Raw genomic sequence first — 19,384 nt, 5'->3', positions numbered from 1 at the left:
GGTACAATTGCAGGCCTTAAAAAAAAAAGACAACACTTTTTATAGAGTCAATGGGAATGTATATTTACTGGTGCCAGGTCTAAATTTAATTCTCTGTTCTTTCTACTCCTTGCTATGCTTTAACTGACCTCTCTTGTGTGACCTTCCTCATTGTTTTCCCATAGAACAACTGAGATTAGAATCATATAAACCAGATTTTATATCAAAACAGCAGCTTCCCACATTCTAACCATCTTAGAAAATGACTAGATGACAAGAATTAATTTATTTTTTTACTCATGTCTCCTAGTATGTTTAAGTTGTTACCATCATTACATAACTTCCTGCTTCATACTGCAGTAATTTTTCAGGGAATGTACAACTGCCAGTAAAGTGAAAAGCGCACTGCAAAGAGTTTTTTCAGAGTATGTCAAGTCAATGGCAAAATGTCAGTTAAAAATAAACATATCAAAAACCAGAACTAAGAAACTAGCTTCTTTGAAAGGCATGTAACACACCATGAAATTCTGTGATGCCTACTCACATTTCATATACAAGTTATTTCATTCTGCCTTGTTATTCTAAAACAGAAACGAAAGGAGGACCATTTGTTATCTTGTATTATGTGTTGTTGAATCACACTTGGAATATCAATAATGTAGATAATCTTTGCTTAATATATATCACACACAAGAAATATAAATCTAATGTAAAACAAATCATGCAGTCAGTTCCTAGCATGACTTGTCATACAATTTTTCCCATTACCTAATACCCAGGTTACCTGTTGTGTTTGAATGTAGAGCTAGAGCTGCAGTGTAAGAGGAATAACTGGTAGACAGATAGCTCCTTCCTAATTGATCGCTAGTTCTATTAAGTATATAGGATATAACTTCCACTTCTGAAAAGCTAACTACTGATGGATGAATGCAGATAAATGGCAGGAAGAATTAAAATTCTTCACTTCAGGTCAAAATACATCCTCTCTTCAAGCAGAGGCACATTTGTATTGACATAATGTAATTTTTGAAAGATTCTTTTATTTGACAGAATGTGTTGGCTGGAGGCTGCCAATGACCCGTCAACTCTGTAAATTGCCTGATGAAGTAAAAAATACGCTATAGGAAAAAAAAATGGGTTGTTGACATATTCTGCATGCAATGTCATAAGTACAAAATAAGGTATTCCTGAGCAAGGCAAACAGCGTTTGTCAGACTTTTCAGAAGGTAATTCATATCATCTGACTTTTCAACTTTTTTTGGCATTAATTTCTGTATTATTTCTATATTATTAATTTCTGCATTACTTCTACATCCTCTGTTCTGAATGGGCATCTATTTACAGCTCTCTGGCACAAATCGATCTAATTTGTTTTGTTCTGAAATGAATGCATAAAGTGTTAATTAAGTCTTCAGTCAACACTTAAAGTGAATCATAATACAGGATTAAAAGAAATAAGTTCTTAGCTGACCAGAAGAACTTACACTGAATCACATATGCTCCCAGCTGCGCTGCAGTGTTGATTGGACAAGGCAAGCGGCCCTGTAAAACATCTTGCTTGACCTGCAAGAAAAACTGATACCTACAACACAGAGAGGAAATGAAAATTACTTCAGTATTGAGTCTGAGGCACCAAGTAACATTTCATCATCTTCCAGTTAACTAAAAACATACCATGCAACATAATTAGGTGACAATCAAAAACTGTATTCCTGTCCAAATTACTCTTCTCCTCCTAACCTTCGAGTAACAACTAAGATTAATCTAGTGAAAGAAACGGGATAGGGAAGAACTCTGCAGTTTTCCCATCTGCTTATATTGAGCAGATAAAATTAATTTTCCTCACAAAAATGTAATTTCACTCTTTTGACTTTCATACATCAGTCAGGAAACAGCAAAGAGGGCTAAAAATCAGAAAAACTGTTAGATACCTATCAAAAGCTAAAGTTTAACCTGATTAGTGGATCAACTTAGGGGAGAACTGGGTATCAGACATCTCTTGAATCAACGGTCTAGAGCAGATGCAGATTTCATTGGATCTGTCCTCTCATGAAGAAATGGGCGGCTATATTACCAGCAGCTAACTGTATTTGTCTTAGTGCAGAGCACCTGCCCTCTTGGAACAAAGATAGCAGAGATAAAATGTAATTTTTGACTTGTAACCTGCTTCTACATCCACTTGATGAAGTACATACTCAGGCCTCAAAGTAAAGCCACATTGAATTAAAAATCAGCAGCAGGACTGAGAAGTAAAGGTAAAATCAAAGCTTTTGAGAATATTTTTTACTGATGCGAATCTCTCAGTTTCGAGCATTACCTCAAATGCAAACCAAAACACCTTATATACAGTTTCTTCAACCTCCAGTGTACATATTCAACACACATCAGACAAATTGCTCAGACATCAGATGCCAGCTGAACACAAGTATCTGCATTTGCCACCCCTTCTCCTGTCTTTCCAATGCTGAACTTACAACGAAACAATACACACAAAACGGATGGAAAAGCAAAGAGAAGAAAACAAGCCATCAGGCAAAAGACCTGTTTGGTTTTTCAACTCTCCATACTCATTCTAGGAAATCTTTTTATGCACACTTTGTTTTGCTTTGTCTGTTTTTACTACAACAGATTTGCACAGTGTTTTACAGAACCTTACATGAATTTCTTGCACCAAGTTCATACAAAAGCAATACTGAAAAGGTATCTTTTTAAGAAAAATTTTGGTCACACATACATGCGTACGTACAGTTCTTTCATTATTCATTAATTCAACTTCATCTACACAGAGCCATTCAGCTACATTGTAACTGATTTATTCTGTGTTTGTTATTACACATTACTCATGTAAGTATTCTGTAAGTTCAAAGTGCAACTATTCTCGTCCATGAGAAGTTCACAGACTGCAGGTTGCATGATAATTGATCCTTAAATTAGACCCAACAACAATTGCTAGACTTTATCAGACCAAATGAGTCTCTCCATAAGGATACCCGTTTCTTTCTGGTTAATGATCCCCAGAATATGTGCCGTGCTTTGTGTGATATTACAGTAGGAAATGTCAATCCTTAAACAAATGGCTAATATTTTCCACCCTGAAGAGCCAGGGCCTTGCACAGAAGTTTTTTGAGAATGTCAGCAGGAGATATAAAGCACAGATGCTCAGGGTTTCTTCTATCTAGGCAATATCTCAGTATTGCTTCTATCCAGGGTTTACCAGTCCCATCTAGACAAATATTTTCTGTATGGATGATGATGATGATGATGATAAAGAAGATCTTAAATCTACTATGGAGCACACAGCATCTTCTTTGCAACATGAAACATGTTTCTGATAAACACTCGTCTTTCTTTTAGTACTTCTGCAGCTCTACAGTGCAGAGCTTCAGGAACAGAACAGTGCTATCATTGTCCCTTCCATAGGTGTCCATATCTGTGTATTTCCAGTACGTATGCTCAGAATAAAACAGAATGACAACTTTGCAACAAAACTCACCTCCTTGCAAAAACCAGTCAAAGGCAATAACTGGTAAGTGCATGAGTGACTCCTAAGAGATGAACATTCTCAATTCCCACTGAAGCCACTAAGCTCCTCACAGAACTAGACCTTTTGTCCAAACTTGCAGCTAAAATATTCTCACCTTGCTCGCTGTCAAGTTTGTCTTGCAGACATAATACTACCTAAGCACAGCTCTAGGAAACACATCCAGTATATGTTAATAGGAATCACCTCAGCGTTAGTTTTTGCCTACAAACCAAAATTAGATTTTCGTGTGAAGCAATTACAAATTTAACAGGTTTTCATTATTTGCAAATAGTAATCATGTAATGCCACAGATCATTAACATCTAATAACAGACTCCACGCACATACTCATTACAATAACAAATACATGGTCCAAATAAACACAGTTAGCACGCCACTGGAATCACATACTTCCTGCTGAAAATTATTATTACGAAGAAAAAGAGTAGCTGTAATCCATTCTAGGTGGAAGGCTTTATTTCTGTGGCCTTCTTATATTTTTTCTGAAAATATATTTCTTCCTTCCAAGGTTTAAGAGCCTATAGGAATAAATGCTCATAAAGTTTGATGGCATGTGGCTATTCTTCAATGTGCTTTTTAAGGAGTGTAGTTACAGTGTATTCCTTTCTTACGTACCTCTGTACCTTCTAGGGTGCAACTTTTGCATGAGCAAACACTGTGCACACAAAAATAGAGGCTTACCATTTATGCCAAAATGCTTCTTGACTAGATTTGCATACCAAATTAGCAGTGCAAATCACAGACTAACTTTATTACAAGAAAACCAAATACAAGTTTTGAAAATTTAGCCCCTGTCATTCCGCAGACATAAATCTGACCTGCCTCCCAAGCAGTAATCACAACAGATTCTGTTGCTGAAGTTCTCTTCCCAGGGCCATCTTTTTCACCCTGTGAGCAGGAATGAAAGTAGTTCTGGAAAAGTACAGCAAAACTATATCAAACTTTCAGGGCACAAGGGCATTACACAGCATCCAGATTATGCTTTTAACCTGCAGAGTCATAATTTTATTTATTTTTATCAGGTCAATATCAATCTTGTTATACTGAGACTTCTGTCACTGCAGTGCACTTACAGAAAAAAAAAAGCTCTCATTGTGGTACGTGAAAAATATTCTGCTTACGCTGTAACTGCCATCTTTGATTAAGGAAAATTAAAATCCCTGAATGTATTCAAATAAATTCTCACGTGTCATATTCCTCTTGAGCACAAATTTGGACATCAAAAGAAATATTTTGGCATTTATTAATGCAAGTCAGTACACTAATTTTATCCATCTACCTATCACAATTTTCAAAGTTCCCTTCGAATACAAAATTCATTGTCTAAGATCTTTCATAAATAAAGCAAATAGAAAAGCCTCTTTGTGAGAGTTCATGCAAATATGTGTGTGCGTGTATGTGCGTGTGTGCGCGCGTGCACATGTATCCTCATATTTTTTTAGAGGCCAACCTTATTTAAAAGAATCAAAAGCACATAGCTCTTCAATTTCCTTCACATATTTTTAGAAGGACAAAGACAAGTCCTCTTGAAAAACAGTCCTGGAATTTAAGGTATGACCAATAAAGAAGAAAATGCCCTGTATTTAGATATCCAAGTAAACTCTAAACTTCACTATAGCATATGCATAAAGACAGACTGAAGAAAAGAAAAACCCCTCAAATGCACATCGAATTCCTTTGATTTTTAATGCACTAGAGAGCACCTTTTCATCCTGATCTTTCCAAACAGTGGTTCATACCAGCCTCTGTGAAGCTACTCACAATTCCCTCCCTGCACATCCAGATGCTCAAGCAAAAACCACCCAGTCGCACCACAGCAGCATGTGCCTGACTCTAATGGATCACTACCTTGAAACCAACAAACTGTACTCGTATCAAAATACCGCACCTTGTTATTTCTTCTTTAAGTTTACATGGATCCTCTGCATAGAATTTAATGCCAAAATACAGAGTGTATGGTGGTCCAGCTGAGGAAAAAAAAATCAGGGCAAAATATAATAGTTATGAATATTATTAGATTACAAAACACCTGCTATGAAGCTTATAAAACTTGAAGTCACCAATAAATCCTAACACAGCTACATACTACTCTTTAGCAAAGCAGAACACCTACATTCATAACACATGAAAAGTAAATAATAATTATAATAAAATAATAAAATACTAGTAACACAAATACAATAAAATAAAAAAATATTAAAAACTAGGCTAAGAAAACTCTTTTTACCGTTTTTTCCTAGTCTGTGTCTGTTTATTCATATCCCGTAATTCTACTTGGAGTTTTTATTTTGAAGATTTTAACTTTAGATTTCATTGCTAACTCTTTCTCCAAGATTTCTTTTAATGCTTGGTTTTGACCTTTAGATACTTTTTCTACTGAAACTTTTTGAAAAATGTAATTGTATGAAATGTGATTCCGATGATAAATTATAATACTTAATATTAATCTTTTCCACATTTTCAAATATCTTATGAAGAGATTTTAATTATATGCCAGTTTAATTAATAAATATTTGGAAAAGCTTTTCTAATTCACCTTTTATATATACATTGTTCTTCTCCAGTTAACTCCAGATAGTATGGTAGAGGTATCACAGCTACTATAAAATTAATTATACAAGTTAAGAAGAGCATGATTTGTTATTCTAAAATAAAAATGTAATGGCAGAGAAATCCTTGGACAATAATCTCACAAATACCCTTAGAAAATAACGGTACATTCAATCTGTGTGTGAAATTTTGACGTGGCTATGAACTGCAGTAATGAGTTAGTTCAAGAGCTATTAATCTGTTGTGACTAGAATATAAAGGCCTTACAGGCTATATATACATGGAATATTTTCTCTGTTGTTTCATCTTCAGATACTTTCTTTAAAAGTTTGAATTAAATACATACTGTTTATCAAGTCCTTATGTTCAGCAAGGGTCTTTGCAGGATCCAGCCAGTACTGTGAGAGAGATAATTATGGAAATTAGTCACTTAAGATTGAAAATCAGTAGAGAATAAGTTCAATTATATATGTATTCATATATTGATTTTTTTTCCTCACAAATATAGCACAAGTGAGATGATTTGTTTTCTCACCAGAATACAGAAACTTTACCAAGATTACATTAATGTTGAGTCTGACTGCCTGAGACACTTCTGTCTGCTAATGACAAACTTGTAGCAGCAGAGCCATTTCTGATCAGAGAAACATTGTCTGTACAAGTGTAATGTTACCCGTCTTCTCTAAGGGAACAGGTCTTCCCAAAAGGAAATATGCTTGGTAAGAGCTACCACATATCAGTCTCGTGACAAGTTGACTCGATAGAGGATTTATTTAAGGGCCCTCTTGGTGTCTACCTTATCTGATAGAGATAGTACACTGCTGTGCAACCTGGCTATTTTCTTCCTGGGAGATTAACCGAAGCAGGCCATCTCTGAAATAACAGCAAAGGTATATATACTCAGTGACAACAAAGCAGGTAAGACAAGACCGACAAGGAAAGAATGAAGAGGCTCCAACTGTTTTCTAACGAAAAACAAAAGTGGGGGGATAGGCATAACAGTACTCTTCCAAAACCAAAAACTGCTATAAGAAAATGCTGATCAATGTTTCTGTGTGTCCGCTGAATACAAGACATGAAGAAATTGGCTTAACTAGAAGCAAAACAGAATTTAGTTTTGAGTTTTAGAAAAGCTTTTTAACAATAGCGGAAGGAATCACCGGCAAATGGCACCAAAGGAGAACGGGCGCAGAATCTCTTTCCTTGGCAGGTTTCAAGAGCTGGCTGGCAAACATGTCAGAGCTGAGCGAGGTGCACCTGGCGTGCTGCAAAGGAATGAGCTGTTACAAGGGCTCCCATACCATTTGATCAACAGACCACAGATGACTCATTGTATAATTTCTCATTACTCTATTCCTTCTTTATCAAACTTCTAATAAAAAAGTTATTTTGATTGTTATTGCTGAGCGCAGTTCTGCAGACCAGCTGGATACTTCTCACGATGGCTACGTGGATCACCAGCACGATGCACATCCTGTTCTTGCAACCATGTCATTAGTTTATTTTTTCTAGCCTGACATTTCTATGATTCAATTATCAGAAAAAAGTGCAGGGGCAGCTGCTGAGACAATTCTTATCTTCACTCTTTTCTGTCCTCTGCCCTCATACATGAACTTTTTGGACAAGCCAAAAACGGCACACATTTTTAAAACCTGGGAAGGAAAAAGGCTGCAGAACACAGCTTCTGAAAAGAGCTTTTTGAGGCAGCCTGAATTTACTCCTTTTGTGCCCCCCACTTTCAACCAAGGAACGACGAGATCAGTGAATGAAGAGACTCCTTACCTGCTCACCGAGCTAACCCCATAGAGAACAAGACTAAACTGATCAATCAAAAATCTTCCTCTTCTAGCCAGAGAACATCTCCAGAGTAAAGAATTTCACTATTAGAATGAGTAACATACAGAAGAGAGGGAAAAACACTACAAAAAATTCAAAGAAAAAATTCAAACAACTAAGTGAATAACTGGTTGTAAAAAACTATCAGTATTTTGACAAAACATGAAAACAAACTATTTCTATTAGCTGCTGATCCACCTGCACTAGAACCAGCCGTATGCCTTGCTCTTGGTCTACTGGAGTGATATTGCCATCTCACATCCAGGAATATTTGTTGAGCACTGCCACAAACTAAGGTTACAAGAATCATCATCCGTCCGTTCAGTGAGCTGCATTTTAAAAATAAAATAATTAAGATGGCACCTCACGCACGAGGGAAACCTTACACTTGACTCTTACACTCTCACGAGTCAAAACTGACAGCTTCACAATGATGTAGAATGATGATAAGGTACTTCAAACTTCCTACAGAAAAAAAATATTCAGCGTGTATTTGCTTTGAATACATCCAGTAACTATCCAAAAATATAAACCCTCTTAACCTCAACACAGGGTGGGAAGAGAAGAAAAATTTGTCACACTTGTTCAAACAACCTATTAGAAATTCCTATCAGCAATAATCTGAGCTAGCACAGTAAGCAAGCTGACAAAATAAAGAGATTTCAAAGTCAACAGGCAAAAAAGGGCAAAAATGACAGTATACTGCACATTCTGACCTTAGAACATCCCTCTTTCCAAAACTGGCATCACAGTGTGAAAAATACATTGCCAAGCTAGCTTGCTTTCATTGACAGCTTTGTGTTATGCTGCAAAAGATCAAAACTACGCTGTTTCAAAATCAGATCAAAATCTATCACAAAATAATTCATCAGTCTTTAAAGCAAATACGATTTTCCTTAACTGAACTGAAATCAGCATCAGGATTTGAACCTGTATTGTTTAGTGTTTTATAGTCCTCTTTGCTTTTTTAGCGTTAGATGCACAGATGGATTAATTGTATGTAAAAAACTGATGCTGAAGTATCATCAGTAAAGTTGCCAAGTCAAGCACAGGAGTATTACAGATTTCTGGTTGTCTCTGTAACCTGAATTCTGCTGCCTTTTGTATCCATGCAATACACTAGCCTTGACGGGATAAAACAGATTGCGGCCATGTAATTAAAGACTGTATCATCACATATATAGACGATGCAAGCACATTGAAATTGCATTAGAAGTCTTAATTCTCATATGCAGTACTTGACCTTGCAACCTAAACTATATTCTTTGTACAGTCTTTGGAATGCAATTTCCAAGTTGGGGGGGGGGGGGGCAAAATTCAGAGGGAAAATTCAAAATTCAGATTCAGAGGGAATCTGAAAAGAGGAAAGGGAACAAATCTGGTTATTCGTATTGTTAAACATTTCTTTTCCTTCCCCTAAACTGAGTCAACAGGAGGAATTCTAAGCCCTCATCACTGTAAGACAGATTGCTGCTACTTGCGCTAGGAAAAACCCAGTATCGGCTGGCACTAGGAAAATGCTCTTCCGAGGGTACCATGGGCCTCTAGATTCCTGTGCTGCGTAGGTAAACGGTTCAGCTCAGGCTGGTTTGCAGCTGGGATATTGAAAAGGGGGGAAGATACAAGAATCTAGACTGTTTTGTCACTTCCCCAGTAAGTATTTACTGTTGCGGCAACGCCACAAAGCCATGCTTAAAATCACTGTGCAGCAATTTATTATTGTAAAGGCTGCCAAATTTTTCCTGAGGAATGCAAGGGGTGAGGGGAGGAAAGGGTGTATTCTATCATTTTATTTATAAGCCAAAGATGGATGGGACTTCATGGATAACGGAAAGGCATTCTTCAAGCCTGCCTTGCACAATGAACACGAGAACTTTTACAAAAACAAAACCCCCCTGCAGCAGAGCCCTCCAAGCATACTTATGCAAGTATGCATAATAATGTGTATTGTATACCTATCATGTTTGTATATTCATATAAATAATGTTGGATAGAGTCACAGTTTTGAACTTGCATGTTAAATCGTTAAAGAGCCAAGAGGAAGAAAACAAAAAAGCAGTCCCTCCGACTAATCCAGTACACTTGCACAGCAGGTGAGGACAACAAACTCAGCATTCATGGGTGCCGAAGCATGAGACATGGAGTCTCATTCTTTTTATCTGTTTGGCAACCAGCCTGCGACTTCTCAGTGACTTCCTGCCTGTATCTCTCCTGTGCAGGCAGCAAGTTATCTGACTTACAAGCAGTTCATCACCACTGTAAAGCAGTGGAGGACCCAGCATCTACCCATCTAACTGCAGATGTTAAGTTATGTGCATCTGAAAGGGAAATTTAACATTCACAGAAGAAATGGGGGAAAAAAAAATCACTATTTTTCATTAGTGCTAACAAATGCAACTATCCAATTACTAAATTGATGCCTACTGATCTACTGATTACTATTTACAAAGACAATTTACTATTTGTTTTATTTACTACAGAAATTATTATTTACTAAGAATGATGATAAATTTACTTGATATTAATGAGCAAAATTTTCCTTTTTCCTTTTTAGGAAGGAATTACTAAAAAAAAGATGTTTTTAAAAGTGTATGGCATTTTAAGAACAGACAGGCACTACTGTCATGCGTGCTTCTACAAATCTGGCTCCACTATGAAGATTCTAAACTGAGACAAAGCTGTGAGAGGGATACGTGTTATTTTATAATTAGCCCTTTAAATGAGTGCAAACATTTTTCCATGAATTTCATTCCTTGAATCTGCATAGGGTCAAATCTAGGTCAAATTCCATGAACTTAACTGAAACAAAATATTCACTAGGTTGAAACATTTGCTGTGGTATCAGTCAATGAAGTGTCCAGTGGAGGCAAATCTATCAATTTCAAACTAAAACCCTGGGCATCTTAATCAGACTCTTACGAAGTTGTACCTATCACCTCACCCATGCCAATTTTTGTTCACTTTTACAAAAGAAATCATAACATTTAAAGAGATTACCCAAAGTGTTTCCTTATCTTAAAGGAAATGTATAAATCGTCAGGCATTTCCTAAAAATACAAATATGTATTAAATACTTCTACCTTTTTTTTAGAACCTAAAGTTATATTGCTTATATTTAATATTAGATCTATACCAGAGGATGAGTTTCCTTTTGATCCTACTACACTTTAAAAGTTCATTCTTCCTGCCTTTAATTCAGTTGGCCATCAGCTTTGTTCAGGTTGTTTCATTCCCTTAACAATCTTCTACAGTTTCTAGCTTCTCAGCAATATTATCAGCTCCCACTTTCCTTTCACTGGCTATGCAGTCTATTTTAACCAGCACAGGTCTTTTTCTTTCTAGCTGATTTAGTGTACTGTGTTCATGGCAAATGTCAAACCCATACAAAAAACAAAGCATGAGCTAAGTACAGCTCATCTGTTCTTCCAAGCTCATGAGATCAAAATACACACTACATTATGTTACAATAATGCCCTAAAGGACAGATATTTTCTATTGTAAGCAAGTATTTTGTTAGAATGATGCCTTTTTTTCTACAGTTAAGTTGCATACAGTCCATTCAATCTGCTACTTTTCTGCCATCTACCAATTTGGTATAATAACCTGCCAATTTGAGCTTGCTGCAGTTTCTTTATTAATTATGTAGGATGGATCAAGAAACCTACTTCGCATATGTGAGTCCACACTGCTGGGATACGAAATTCATGGCACTGGCTTCTATATTTAACTTTGCCATAACTGAACTGACCTGGTTGCAGCAGGGCAACTCACAGTAGAAAGCTCAGGTTCAGAAGAAACCAAGATCAGCATCTCCCCACTGCCTCTGCATCCCCTCTGGGCTACCCAGCTGCAAAATGCATGGCCAAGGGCTACCTTCTACGTGCTGTTTTATCACACCTGTATGCTCAAAACAGAGGTTCCACACCACAGGGAAGAAAACACCCAAATGAACACTTATTTCAAACAAATGTACACTACCCATTAGATGCACGGTACACAGGTACGGTGTACGCAGGTACAGTGGTGCCAATCTCATGTTAGCTCCAGATCTTGGAGCAGTACAGATGTGTTAGCACAGCACTGTACCTGAACTAACTGGGACGGGGAAACCAGCTTGGTATGCTGCTGAATTTACATGGTGACACTGCTTTCTGTATTTTTATAGCCCTAAGCCAATATCACTGTGCTGTTCATTGTGAATTTAACAGCTCAGGTTAGCGTTACAGTGGAGAAGGCAGATCTTTGCATCACACCGAGATGTGCCTCCAGCAGCAGCATTAGGCCAAGCAGGTGTAGCACAAGAGTTTAGTTGGGAATGGTGAGGTGGCAAGCTGACCAAATGTGAGACGTAAAATGCAGACAGGTTTCTGCAAGTAAAAAACAATTTTTATTATCAAAGGATCTTTAAAATGCTTCTGGTTGTCTAGCTTTCTGCAATAAGAGAATCTCAAAATCTTCTTCATAAGAGGAGCTCTAATAGCATGACTTTTTCAGCATGTTTTTGTGATTTTAGCAAGGAAGTGCCTTCAGACTACAAAAGTGCCCTTTGTCTCATCAAATTCTGCTCAGCTTTTCCTGAGATATAATGTGTTAAAATTGCCATTTCCATTCCCTCTTTTGTATGCTGCAAGAAAATACTGGCATCCTGCCAAAATAATAATTGGTGCAGCCCTCCTAAGGCACACTGCTGACGCCAAAGAGGCAGTAGCAGCAGTCATTACATGGGAGCACCTGGAAGCCGTAGGAAGGTGGGAACTGGCAGCGAGATGAGCAGGGGACCTGTGTGGGCCTCCTAACACTGACTTACCTTGCATTTGGTCCCTCCTCCACTAAAGGAGAGAGAAATCATAAGGCTGCTGTTTTCCCAAATACTAAAGCGGTGAGAGAGTAAAAGGCAGGACAGACTTTCCTAAGCCATTTTCAGCTTCTCCAGCACAGACTCTGGCAATCACGTCTTGCCTGAGAATACCAGATGGGGCACAACACACCACTTTGCTGACAGGTGAGGCAGAAGACAAAACATGCCCCATCGGTCAGGACCCAGCTGACCATCCACAGTGAAAAATACAGGCTGTATCTGCTCTCAGCTTAGTGGGACTGAAGTGCCAACAGTTTGTGCAGCAATGCAAAAGGCTTGAGTGAAGGGCTCATGACAAGGACAGAGAGGTATAGTGACAATCAGTTAAAACTATTTTTCATTTAAACTATCTTTACCAAAAAATGTACTATACTATGTTAAAAGAGCACTGTGTGGTCTGTCAACCAAAGCACTCAAAGGGTAGGAAACACTACTGACATCCTATAGCATTAGTTCAACCCACCTGTTCATTCTGATATAGTTTCAAATTATAAGATCAAATACTTTTTGTTTTTCCCTAGGACTTCTGCCTTGCTCAGAGCACAAGACAGACACAGCTTAAGTACTTCACTGAGAATGGTAAATTTGGCAATTCCTAACTTTCAAGTGCTGGATTTTGGAAATTAAATACTGTTCTTTTAACATGAAGAGTTTGGGGGTACCTGGAATGTCGATAGAGAAATCCATGTAATATGACCAAATTACTACCCTAGAAACAGAGTCTTCCAATTATGCTTTGTCCTACTGTCCATGGTCTCCTCACTGTCATCTTGGTCTGTCTGTCTCTTTGCTGCATCTAGCTATTCTCTCTCACTTGATAATTAGTTTGTTAGTTTTTCAAAAGGGGCCACTTAACTGTTATGCATTCATACATTACATAGCACAATGAAATCCTGTTCCCTGATTAGACCCAAAGTACTACTAAAATAATTATGATACCACCTACATAAGAGGTAGTTCACTAGCACAACACGAAATCAACTGGAAGTGCTGAGGCATGCAAGAATAATGGGAAGAATAACTAAACAGGTTCTTTCAAACCCTTAATAAAAATTTTCTTTTGTAATTGTGTTGTGCTCTTTAAAATATACACTTTTGTCCAATCTATTTTATTCATCACTCAGTTAAATACATAATATCACAAATAACCTGACAAATTAAATAGTAAAATATTCCTCACCAACAGCAGTATATTAATAGGTGGCCAATTCTCCAGACACATTTTTCTCTTTGAGACTAACTCAAGAGCACAGTTTTAAAACTCATTAGCAAGGTAACTTTGAGCAGCCACCATACCATACAATATGTCCTGACAGCCAAATGCTTCCTTCAAAGCAGGGGCTACGCTCTAGGACAGCAGATCAGCAAGTGGCCCAAGTAAATCAGCTTTTGACCCACTTGGGGACACTGCTTTCAAGATACTCCAGGCCCAGCCAAAACAGGAGCAAGTTACAATGGGTTCATTCAAAGGGAATTCCTAGTCAGGAAAGTATCATGTCCTAAGCACTGAGTTCAGGGCAAAACATTAAAATGGAAAAAATTTTAACCCTACTTACTGTGACAATTTTTTACTTGTCATACTTTCTTCATTTTATTTTCAACATCTCATGCAGAATTTAGGACTTGATTCTGTTCCTGTCTAAAACATTAATGTCTATTCCAAGATTTTAATGCTAATGAACACAAGGAAATTTTTACTGGAAAACTAACTGTTTCATGAAATAGCAAAAGTTAGTGAAAGTATGACAGTTTAATGCTCTATAGGCAAAGGTCAAAAGAGGGTAAATTTTACAAATGGAAAATCCAATCTGGCGTGTCTTTTACTCACCGTTTGATGACTTTGGTCACAATAGCGCAGTCCAAAGTAATCTATCTCCACTAGGTTTAAGTGACGAAATACGTAGCCCAGGACAACCGACCCTTTCGTTGACTTCTGTGGGAAAGAATTTACAAGGTCTTTTCAAAAAGATGCTCTGCCTTTGTCAGCTACGTTCAGTGGCATTCATGCATTCAGTTAGCTTTGTCTAAACAAGGAGGCAGTTCCCACTGCCTTAACCCAAAATTTCAGCTATTTAGAGAAGAAAATATTTTGTCCTGATACATGTTTAATTAGCCATTCTGTAAATATTGTTAGGTAGTTAGCAGGTAAACAGACACAAAAGAAACTACTTAAGAGTACTTGCATACATACAACGCTAGTGAACCTAGCATTTTTCTAGCAAGTTTCTGCTCTCTGATCAACACACTAATCCCCATGGCATATCTCAATTCTGAAATCACACTCTTCCTTCAAGCACAGGCCTGTCACTCAAATGCTGACACTGAAGATCAGGAGGCAAAAGTCTGTCCTTAAGACATAAATTATGAATTATTAGCTACTCCATTATTACTCTTGGGGAATAAGGTTGGAGTTTATTTGTTTTCATTTCAAATGTTTTTGATAGCAGAAGTGGGAGAAATCCAACACCCTGAATCAAATAATCCCACTGTATTCTTGAATACTACTTCATTAAGGGTCTACTCCAGTATTTGCAAACAATACTGGCGACAATATTACAAACAAAGTTCTACTGTTGACAACGTATTGTAAAATGCCTGCTGCCACCTGAAGGCCTCTTTTTTATTGGTTCGTCTGGTAGGCAACAACAAACACACTAGGGAGACTGAGAATAATTACACAGAACGATCCCTCTTCAGAATCAGTTAAAGCCTTTGATTACTATAGTCCTAAATTCCACAGAAAAATATGGAAATAAGTCATAACGAGGTTTTGGTTAACCGTTTTACATGTACATACATACAAGGGCCCTAGGATATCCGTGCATGCCAACTGCCCTACACTTAGTCTGCGTATGCAGAAAGATTATTTGCAAGAAGCTTGTATAAACAGCGACAGAACAGCGAATAGTACACCTACATGAAAGATGTGTCATCAATTACCAACTTACCATGGATTTCAAAAACCAATTCACATCTGCTTTGATCCTCTCTATCAGAGTAAAAGTGTGAGACAAATGAAACAGGAAGTTGAGATTGAGAAATACTGTTTGTGTTGTTCTGCTGTTTAACCTAGAGGCAAAAAATCACAATTTCACAACTAAAATGGCAACAAATATTAAGTTTATTTCATTTAGCTCTGCTAGTGAACTATCAGTCAAACAATGACCATGACGATGCAGTCATTCTTTCTGAGTAGGCGCATTTGTGCGGTATTTGTACACAGTCACCAAGGCAGGGTCAGTACAACAACTTCAGATGGCCAATCATGCTCTAAGTATGTAATGGCAAGATAAACATCTCTGGTAGGCTGGGACTTGTTTATTCATGCTATTCAACTAATTTAATATATGTTTGCTTAAACAGGAGCAGTTCTTGAAAGGGTCTCAGTATGGCACAGTCTAATGCCATCATACAGGCCAGTTACACTGAATAGTTATGCCAATTCAAGATAAGAGAACAAAGCAACTGGAATTACATATTTCCTCAGCATGTACAGGCAGACTTGATCATCAGCCACATAACAGAAAAAAACTTAGGAAAAACATGATTACATTTAGCAGAAATTCACTAAATCTCACTTTAGTATTTTAGGTAAAGCACAGAAGTACAGTGATCTTATCTTATCCCCAATAAAAACTGAACTTGGGTTGTAAAAACAACACAAGACAAGATTCAGCCCTTCTCAGCTATAAAGTGACAGTCAGGAGCACTATAGCAAAAAACACAGAAATAAAACAAAACACACCTCAGAAAAAAAGATGGGTTAAATTACAGGACAGCAAGGATACAAGATAGCAGCAGTATCCATCCCACCTCATTTTCTGTAAATTGTTATTCAAAGAAGCAGGAGAGACATCTACCTAACTGAACAGCACATACAGTTATCATTCATACTTCCTGTAAGAGACAACTGCCTTCAGCCTTGGAAGCAACTGTTCTAACCATCCCTTAAACAGTTACGACCAAATCTTGGGAACCCAGGACTGCACCAGTGTCCTTTAGAAACTGGCACCGGAAAAGCACACAATGAAAAAGCAGCCCTGACTCCAAAGCTCTTGCACTGAACTGTGAGTGATTCCATTTAGGTATAAATTATTGCAGCACTTTAAACTGGGTAGTAAATGCAAAAGGAATATTGCAGATGGAATGAAATGCACACTCAGCTGTGCAGTGCCACAGGGTTTGGAAAGGGTTAGTAAAGCCTTTCCAGAAGGTATAATCAGAGCTGCCTGTGTTATTGCTGGTGGAGGGAAACTGGGCAGGGCCTACCGAAGGCATGCGGAAATTCTGTGATTGGCTTCAAACCACTCTGTTTCAATGAGCTGGTCACTCTTTTTGTTTGACCAGTAAAACGATTTGTACCATCAATTAGTCTTATTAGCAGGACTTATTAAAAAAAAAAAAAGCAACCCAGGGACAAAGATGAAGCAGTCCATTTTCCATTCAAATATCTCATGGTAATTATGCACCCTCCTGGGAATCATCCAAGATACTAGACTAAAATGAAACAGAAACTAAAGTCCTACAGAGTTTAACTTATACTACCCCACACCAGTTTAGGATTCAGCTAACCTGGCTGGCATGTTTCATTTTCAGTCAGCTTAGGGCTGCAATGGGCTCACAGTAAATAAAGAGTCTTTGGGACAACTTTCCTCCCCCAGAGGTTAAAGCCAGCGTGATCCCTAAGAAACAAGCACATTTCACACCTGGTTTGGCAGAAATTAAAGCTTCTCTTTTTTCCTTTCAGAGATAAATGGTAATGATATTTAAAAGCCTTTCAACTATTTTTACTTCTATCATTGAGCTGAGAAAGAAAACAAATATATCTTAATTTATTTGCTTAACGCAGTTCAGTTAATGTTTCCACCACTGCAGTTCCTGCAGAAACAAGTGATCCAGCTGTGGCCAAAGGCTGTGCAAAGCCATCTTACAATGGCTGGGTGTTCTCCACACCTACAGGCCCAATATGCTCAATGTGTTGGTTATCCCCAGCCTAAACACACTGTGTGCAATTGCCTCCGTAGCACTCCTCACCAAGGCATTTCATAACCCTCAGTGATCCCTGCAGGTGCGCAGGGCAGCGCTCCACCAGGCAACTGCCAAGGTGAGGCCTGTTCACTGCCCCTGCTGAACCGCTCTAACCACACTTTACTCAACCTCACCTATCACCAACACCAAAGGAAAATTCTTCAGACCCAGCTCAGAGCCTTGCTGAAACCAAGGTAGCCTCATTTTCGGTTAGCAAGTTCTCAGTTTAAGCCAACTGAATTTCAGTGTTTCATGCAAGTAAATTGGTTCTTCAGCTGGAGCCCGGAAAGCAGTTCTGCTGACGAAGCCCAAGAGACTACTAATCAGTCTTGAAATGCACTTTTTACACTGCATTGAAAGAAAGTTCTCTTTAAACTTCTTTAAATTCAGAAGGAAAGCTGTCTCAGCAATAAAATTATAACATAATTCACCAAAACTGCAGAATAAAACTATCAAAGAGTGTTAACAAAGTTAATCCACAGCATACAGCACTGCAAAAACTGTATAATCTGCCTTGCATTAAGCTCAGACTTGCTAGAGGTTTGCATTCTTAGGGGTAAACCCCAGTACAATAAGTTTATTTGAAAATATCATTGGCAATGCTTTCAAGAGAGAACAAAGAATTGTTCAAATGAGTCATAACATCTTGCTTCACATGTTAGCACCATGGCTTCATAAACCAGAAAGGCAGGTTTCTACTGGCTAAAGAAAATGACAGCCAGAACCTTCAGGAGAGATTTGCTTTAATTGTATTTCTTTAATCAAAAAGAAATTGCTCTTTTAAAAATGCTACAGTACTATACTTCAATATATTCACATTACTGCATATTTAGTCATCAGGAATTCCTATTTTCCACGCTGCTCATTGCTTTTTAGCCCCAGTGAGGTTTTTCTGGTTTGATATTGTTTAATTTTCTCCTTTGTATCGTACACAGCAGGGAAAGCCAAATCAGATCTACAGTCGAGGTCAACAATGAATTTAAACACAAAGTTAGAAGTACAGCAACATCAGCCTCCATAGGATGTTAGTCCCTCTCTCAAGAGGAAACTTGCGTAGGGAGTGAAATGCCAACTTATTAAAAGCAAAATAAAACACAGCAGGATATCTTTTAGTCCAGGCAGTGACCATGGAACCTTTCTTCTGAAAGTAATTCAATCTGCTGCCTTTACCAGACTCTGTCTCTTGCAACCTCATAGATGCTAAGGAAGATGCAGATGAATCCATGAGCCCCTGCTTAAAAATATAAGGCTTAGAACTTTGGTTTAACAGAACTGCTGCCTTTTGATGCACCTTCCTATTTTTTTCTCCCATTGTTGAGTCTGTTGGAAAGTCACACCTGATACTGAGTTAATTATTCTGCTTATACACTGGCATGAGATATCAATAACAAGAAGAGCAGAAGGCTTCTGATGTTGAACAAGGAACTTCATTAGAATATGGAAAGTCAAGGAGGATGCTACGGGGGATGACAATTGTGCTGTGAGAGGCAGGAGCACATACTACGGTCCTCAGATTTCCCTGCCAGGTGTTCGACTGCAGGGGTTGTGCTGCTAGCAAGCCCTCGAGTTGGAAGCGTGCTTGATCCACCC

The 19,384-nt window shown here is 37.9% G+C and overlaps 1 protein-coding gene across 1 annotated transcript in view; it reads right to left on the bottom strand.

Moving 5' to 3' along the window:
* Positions 1 to 19,384, bottom strand: part of EPB41L4A (erythrocyte membrane protein band 4.1 like 4A) — a 134,081-nt gene that overhangs the window by 67,164 nt on the left and 47,533 nt on the right. The window contains exons 2-5 of the mRNA XM_067315419.1: positions 14,595 to 14,699; positions 6,419 to 6,470; positions 5,411 to 5,489; positions 1,464 to 1,561 (exon numbers count right to left, since the gene is read on the bottom strand). Coding sequence (XP_067171520.1) covers positions 1,464 to 1,561; positions 5,411 to 5,489; positions 6,419 to 6,470; positions 14,595 to 14,699 — 334 coding nt within the window. The remainder of the gene's footprint in view (positions 1 to 1,463; positions 1,562 to 5,410; positions 5,490 to 6,418; positions 6,471 to 14,594; positions 14,700 to 19,384) is intronic.

Source organism: Apteryx mantelli, chromosome Z (assembly GCF_036417845.1).
Source record: "Apteryx mantelli isolate bAptMan1 chromosome Z, bAptMan1.hap1, whole genome shotgun sequence".
In the NCBI taxonomy this organism is placed as follows: Eukaryota; Metazoa; Chordata; class Aves; order Apterygiformes; family Apterygidae; genus Apteryx; species Apteryx mantelli.
Note: the sequence above shows the minus strand (reverse complement) of the source record. Positions and strands in the feature narration are given on the sequence as shown.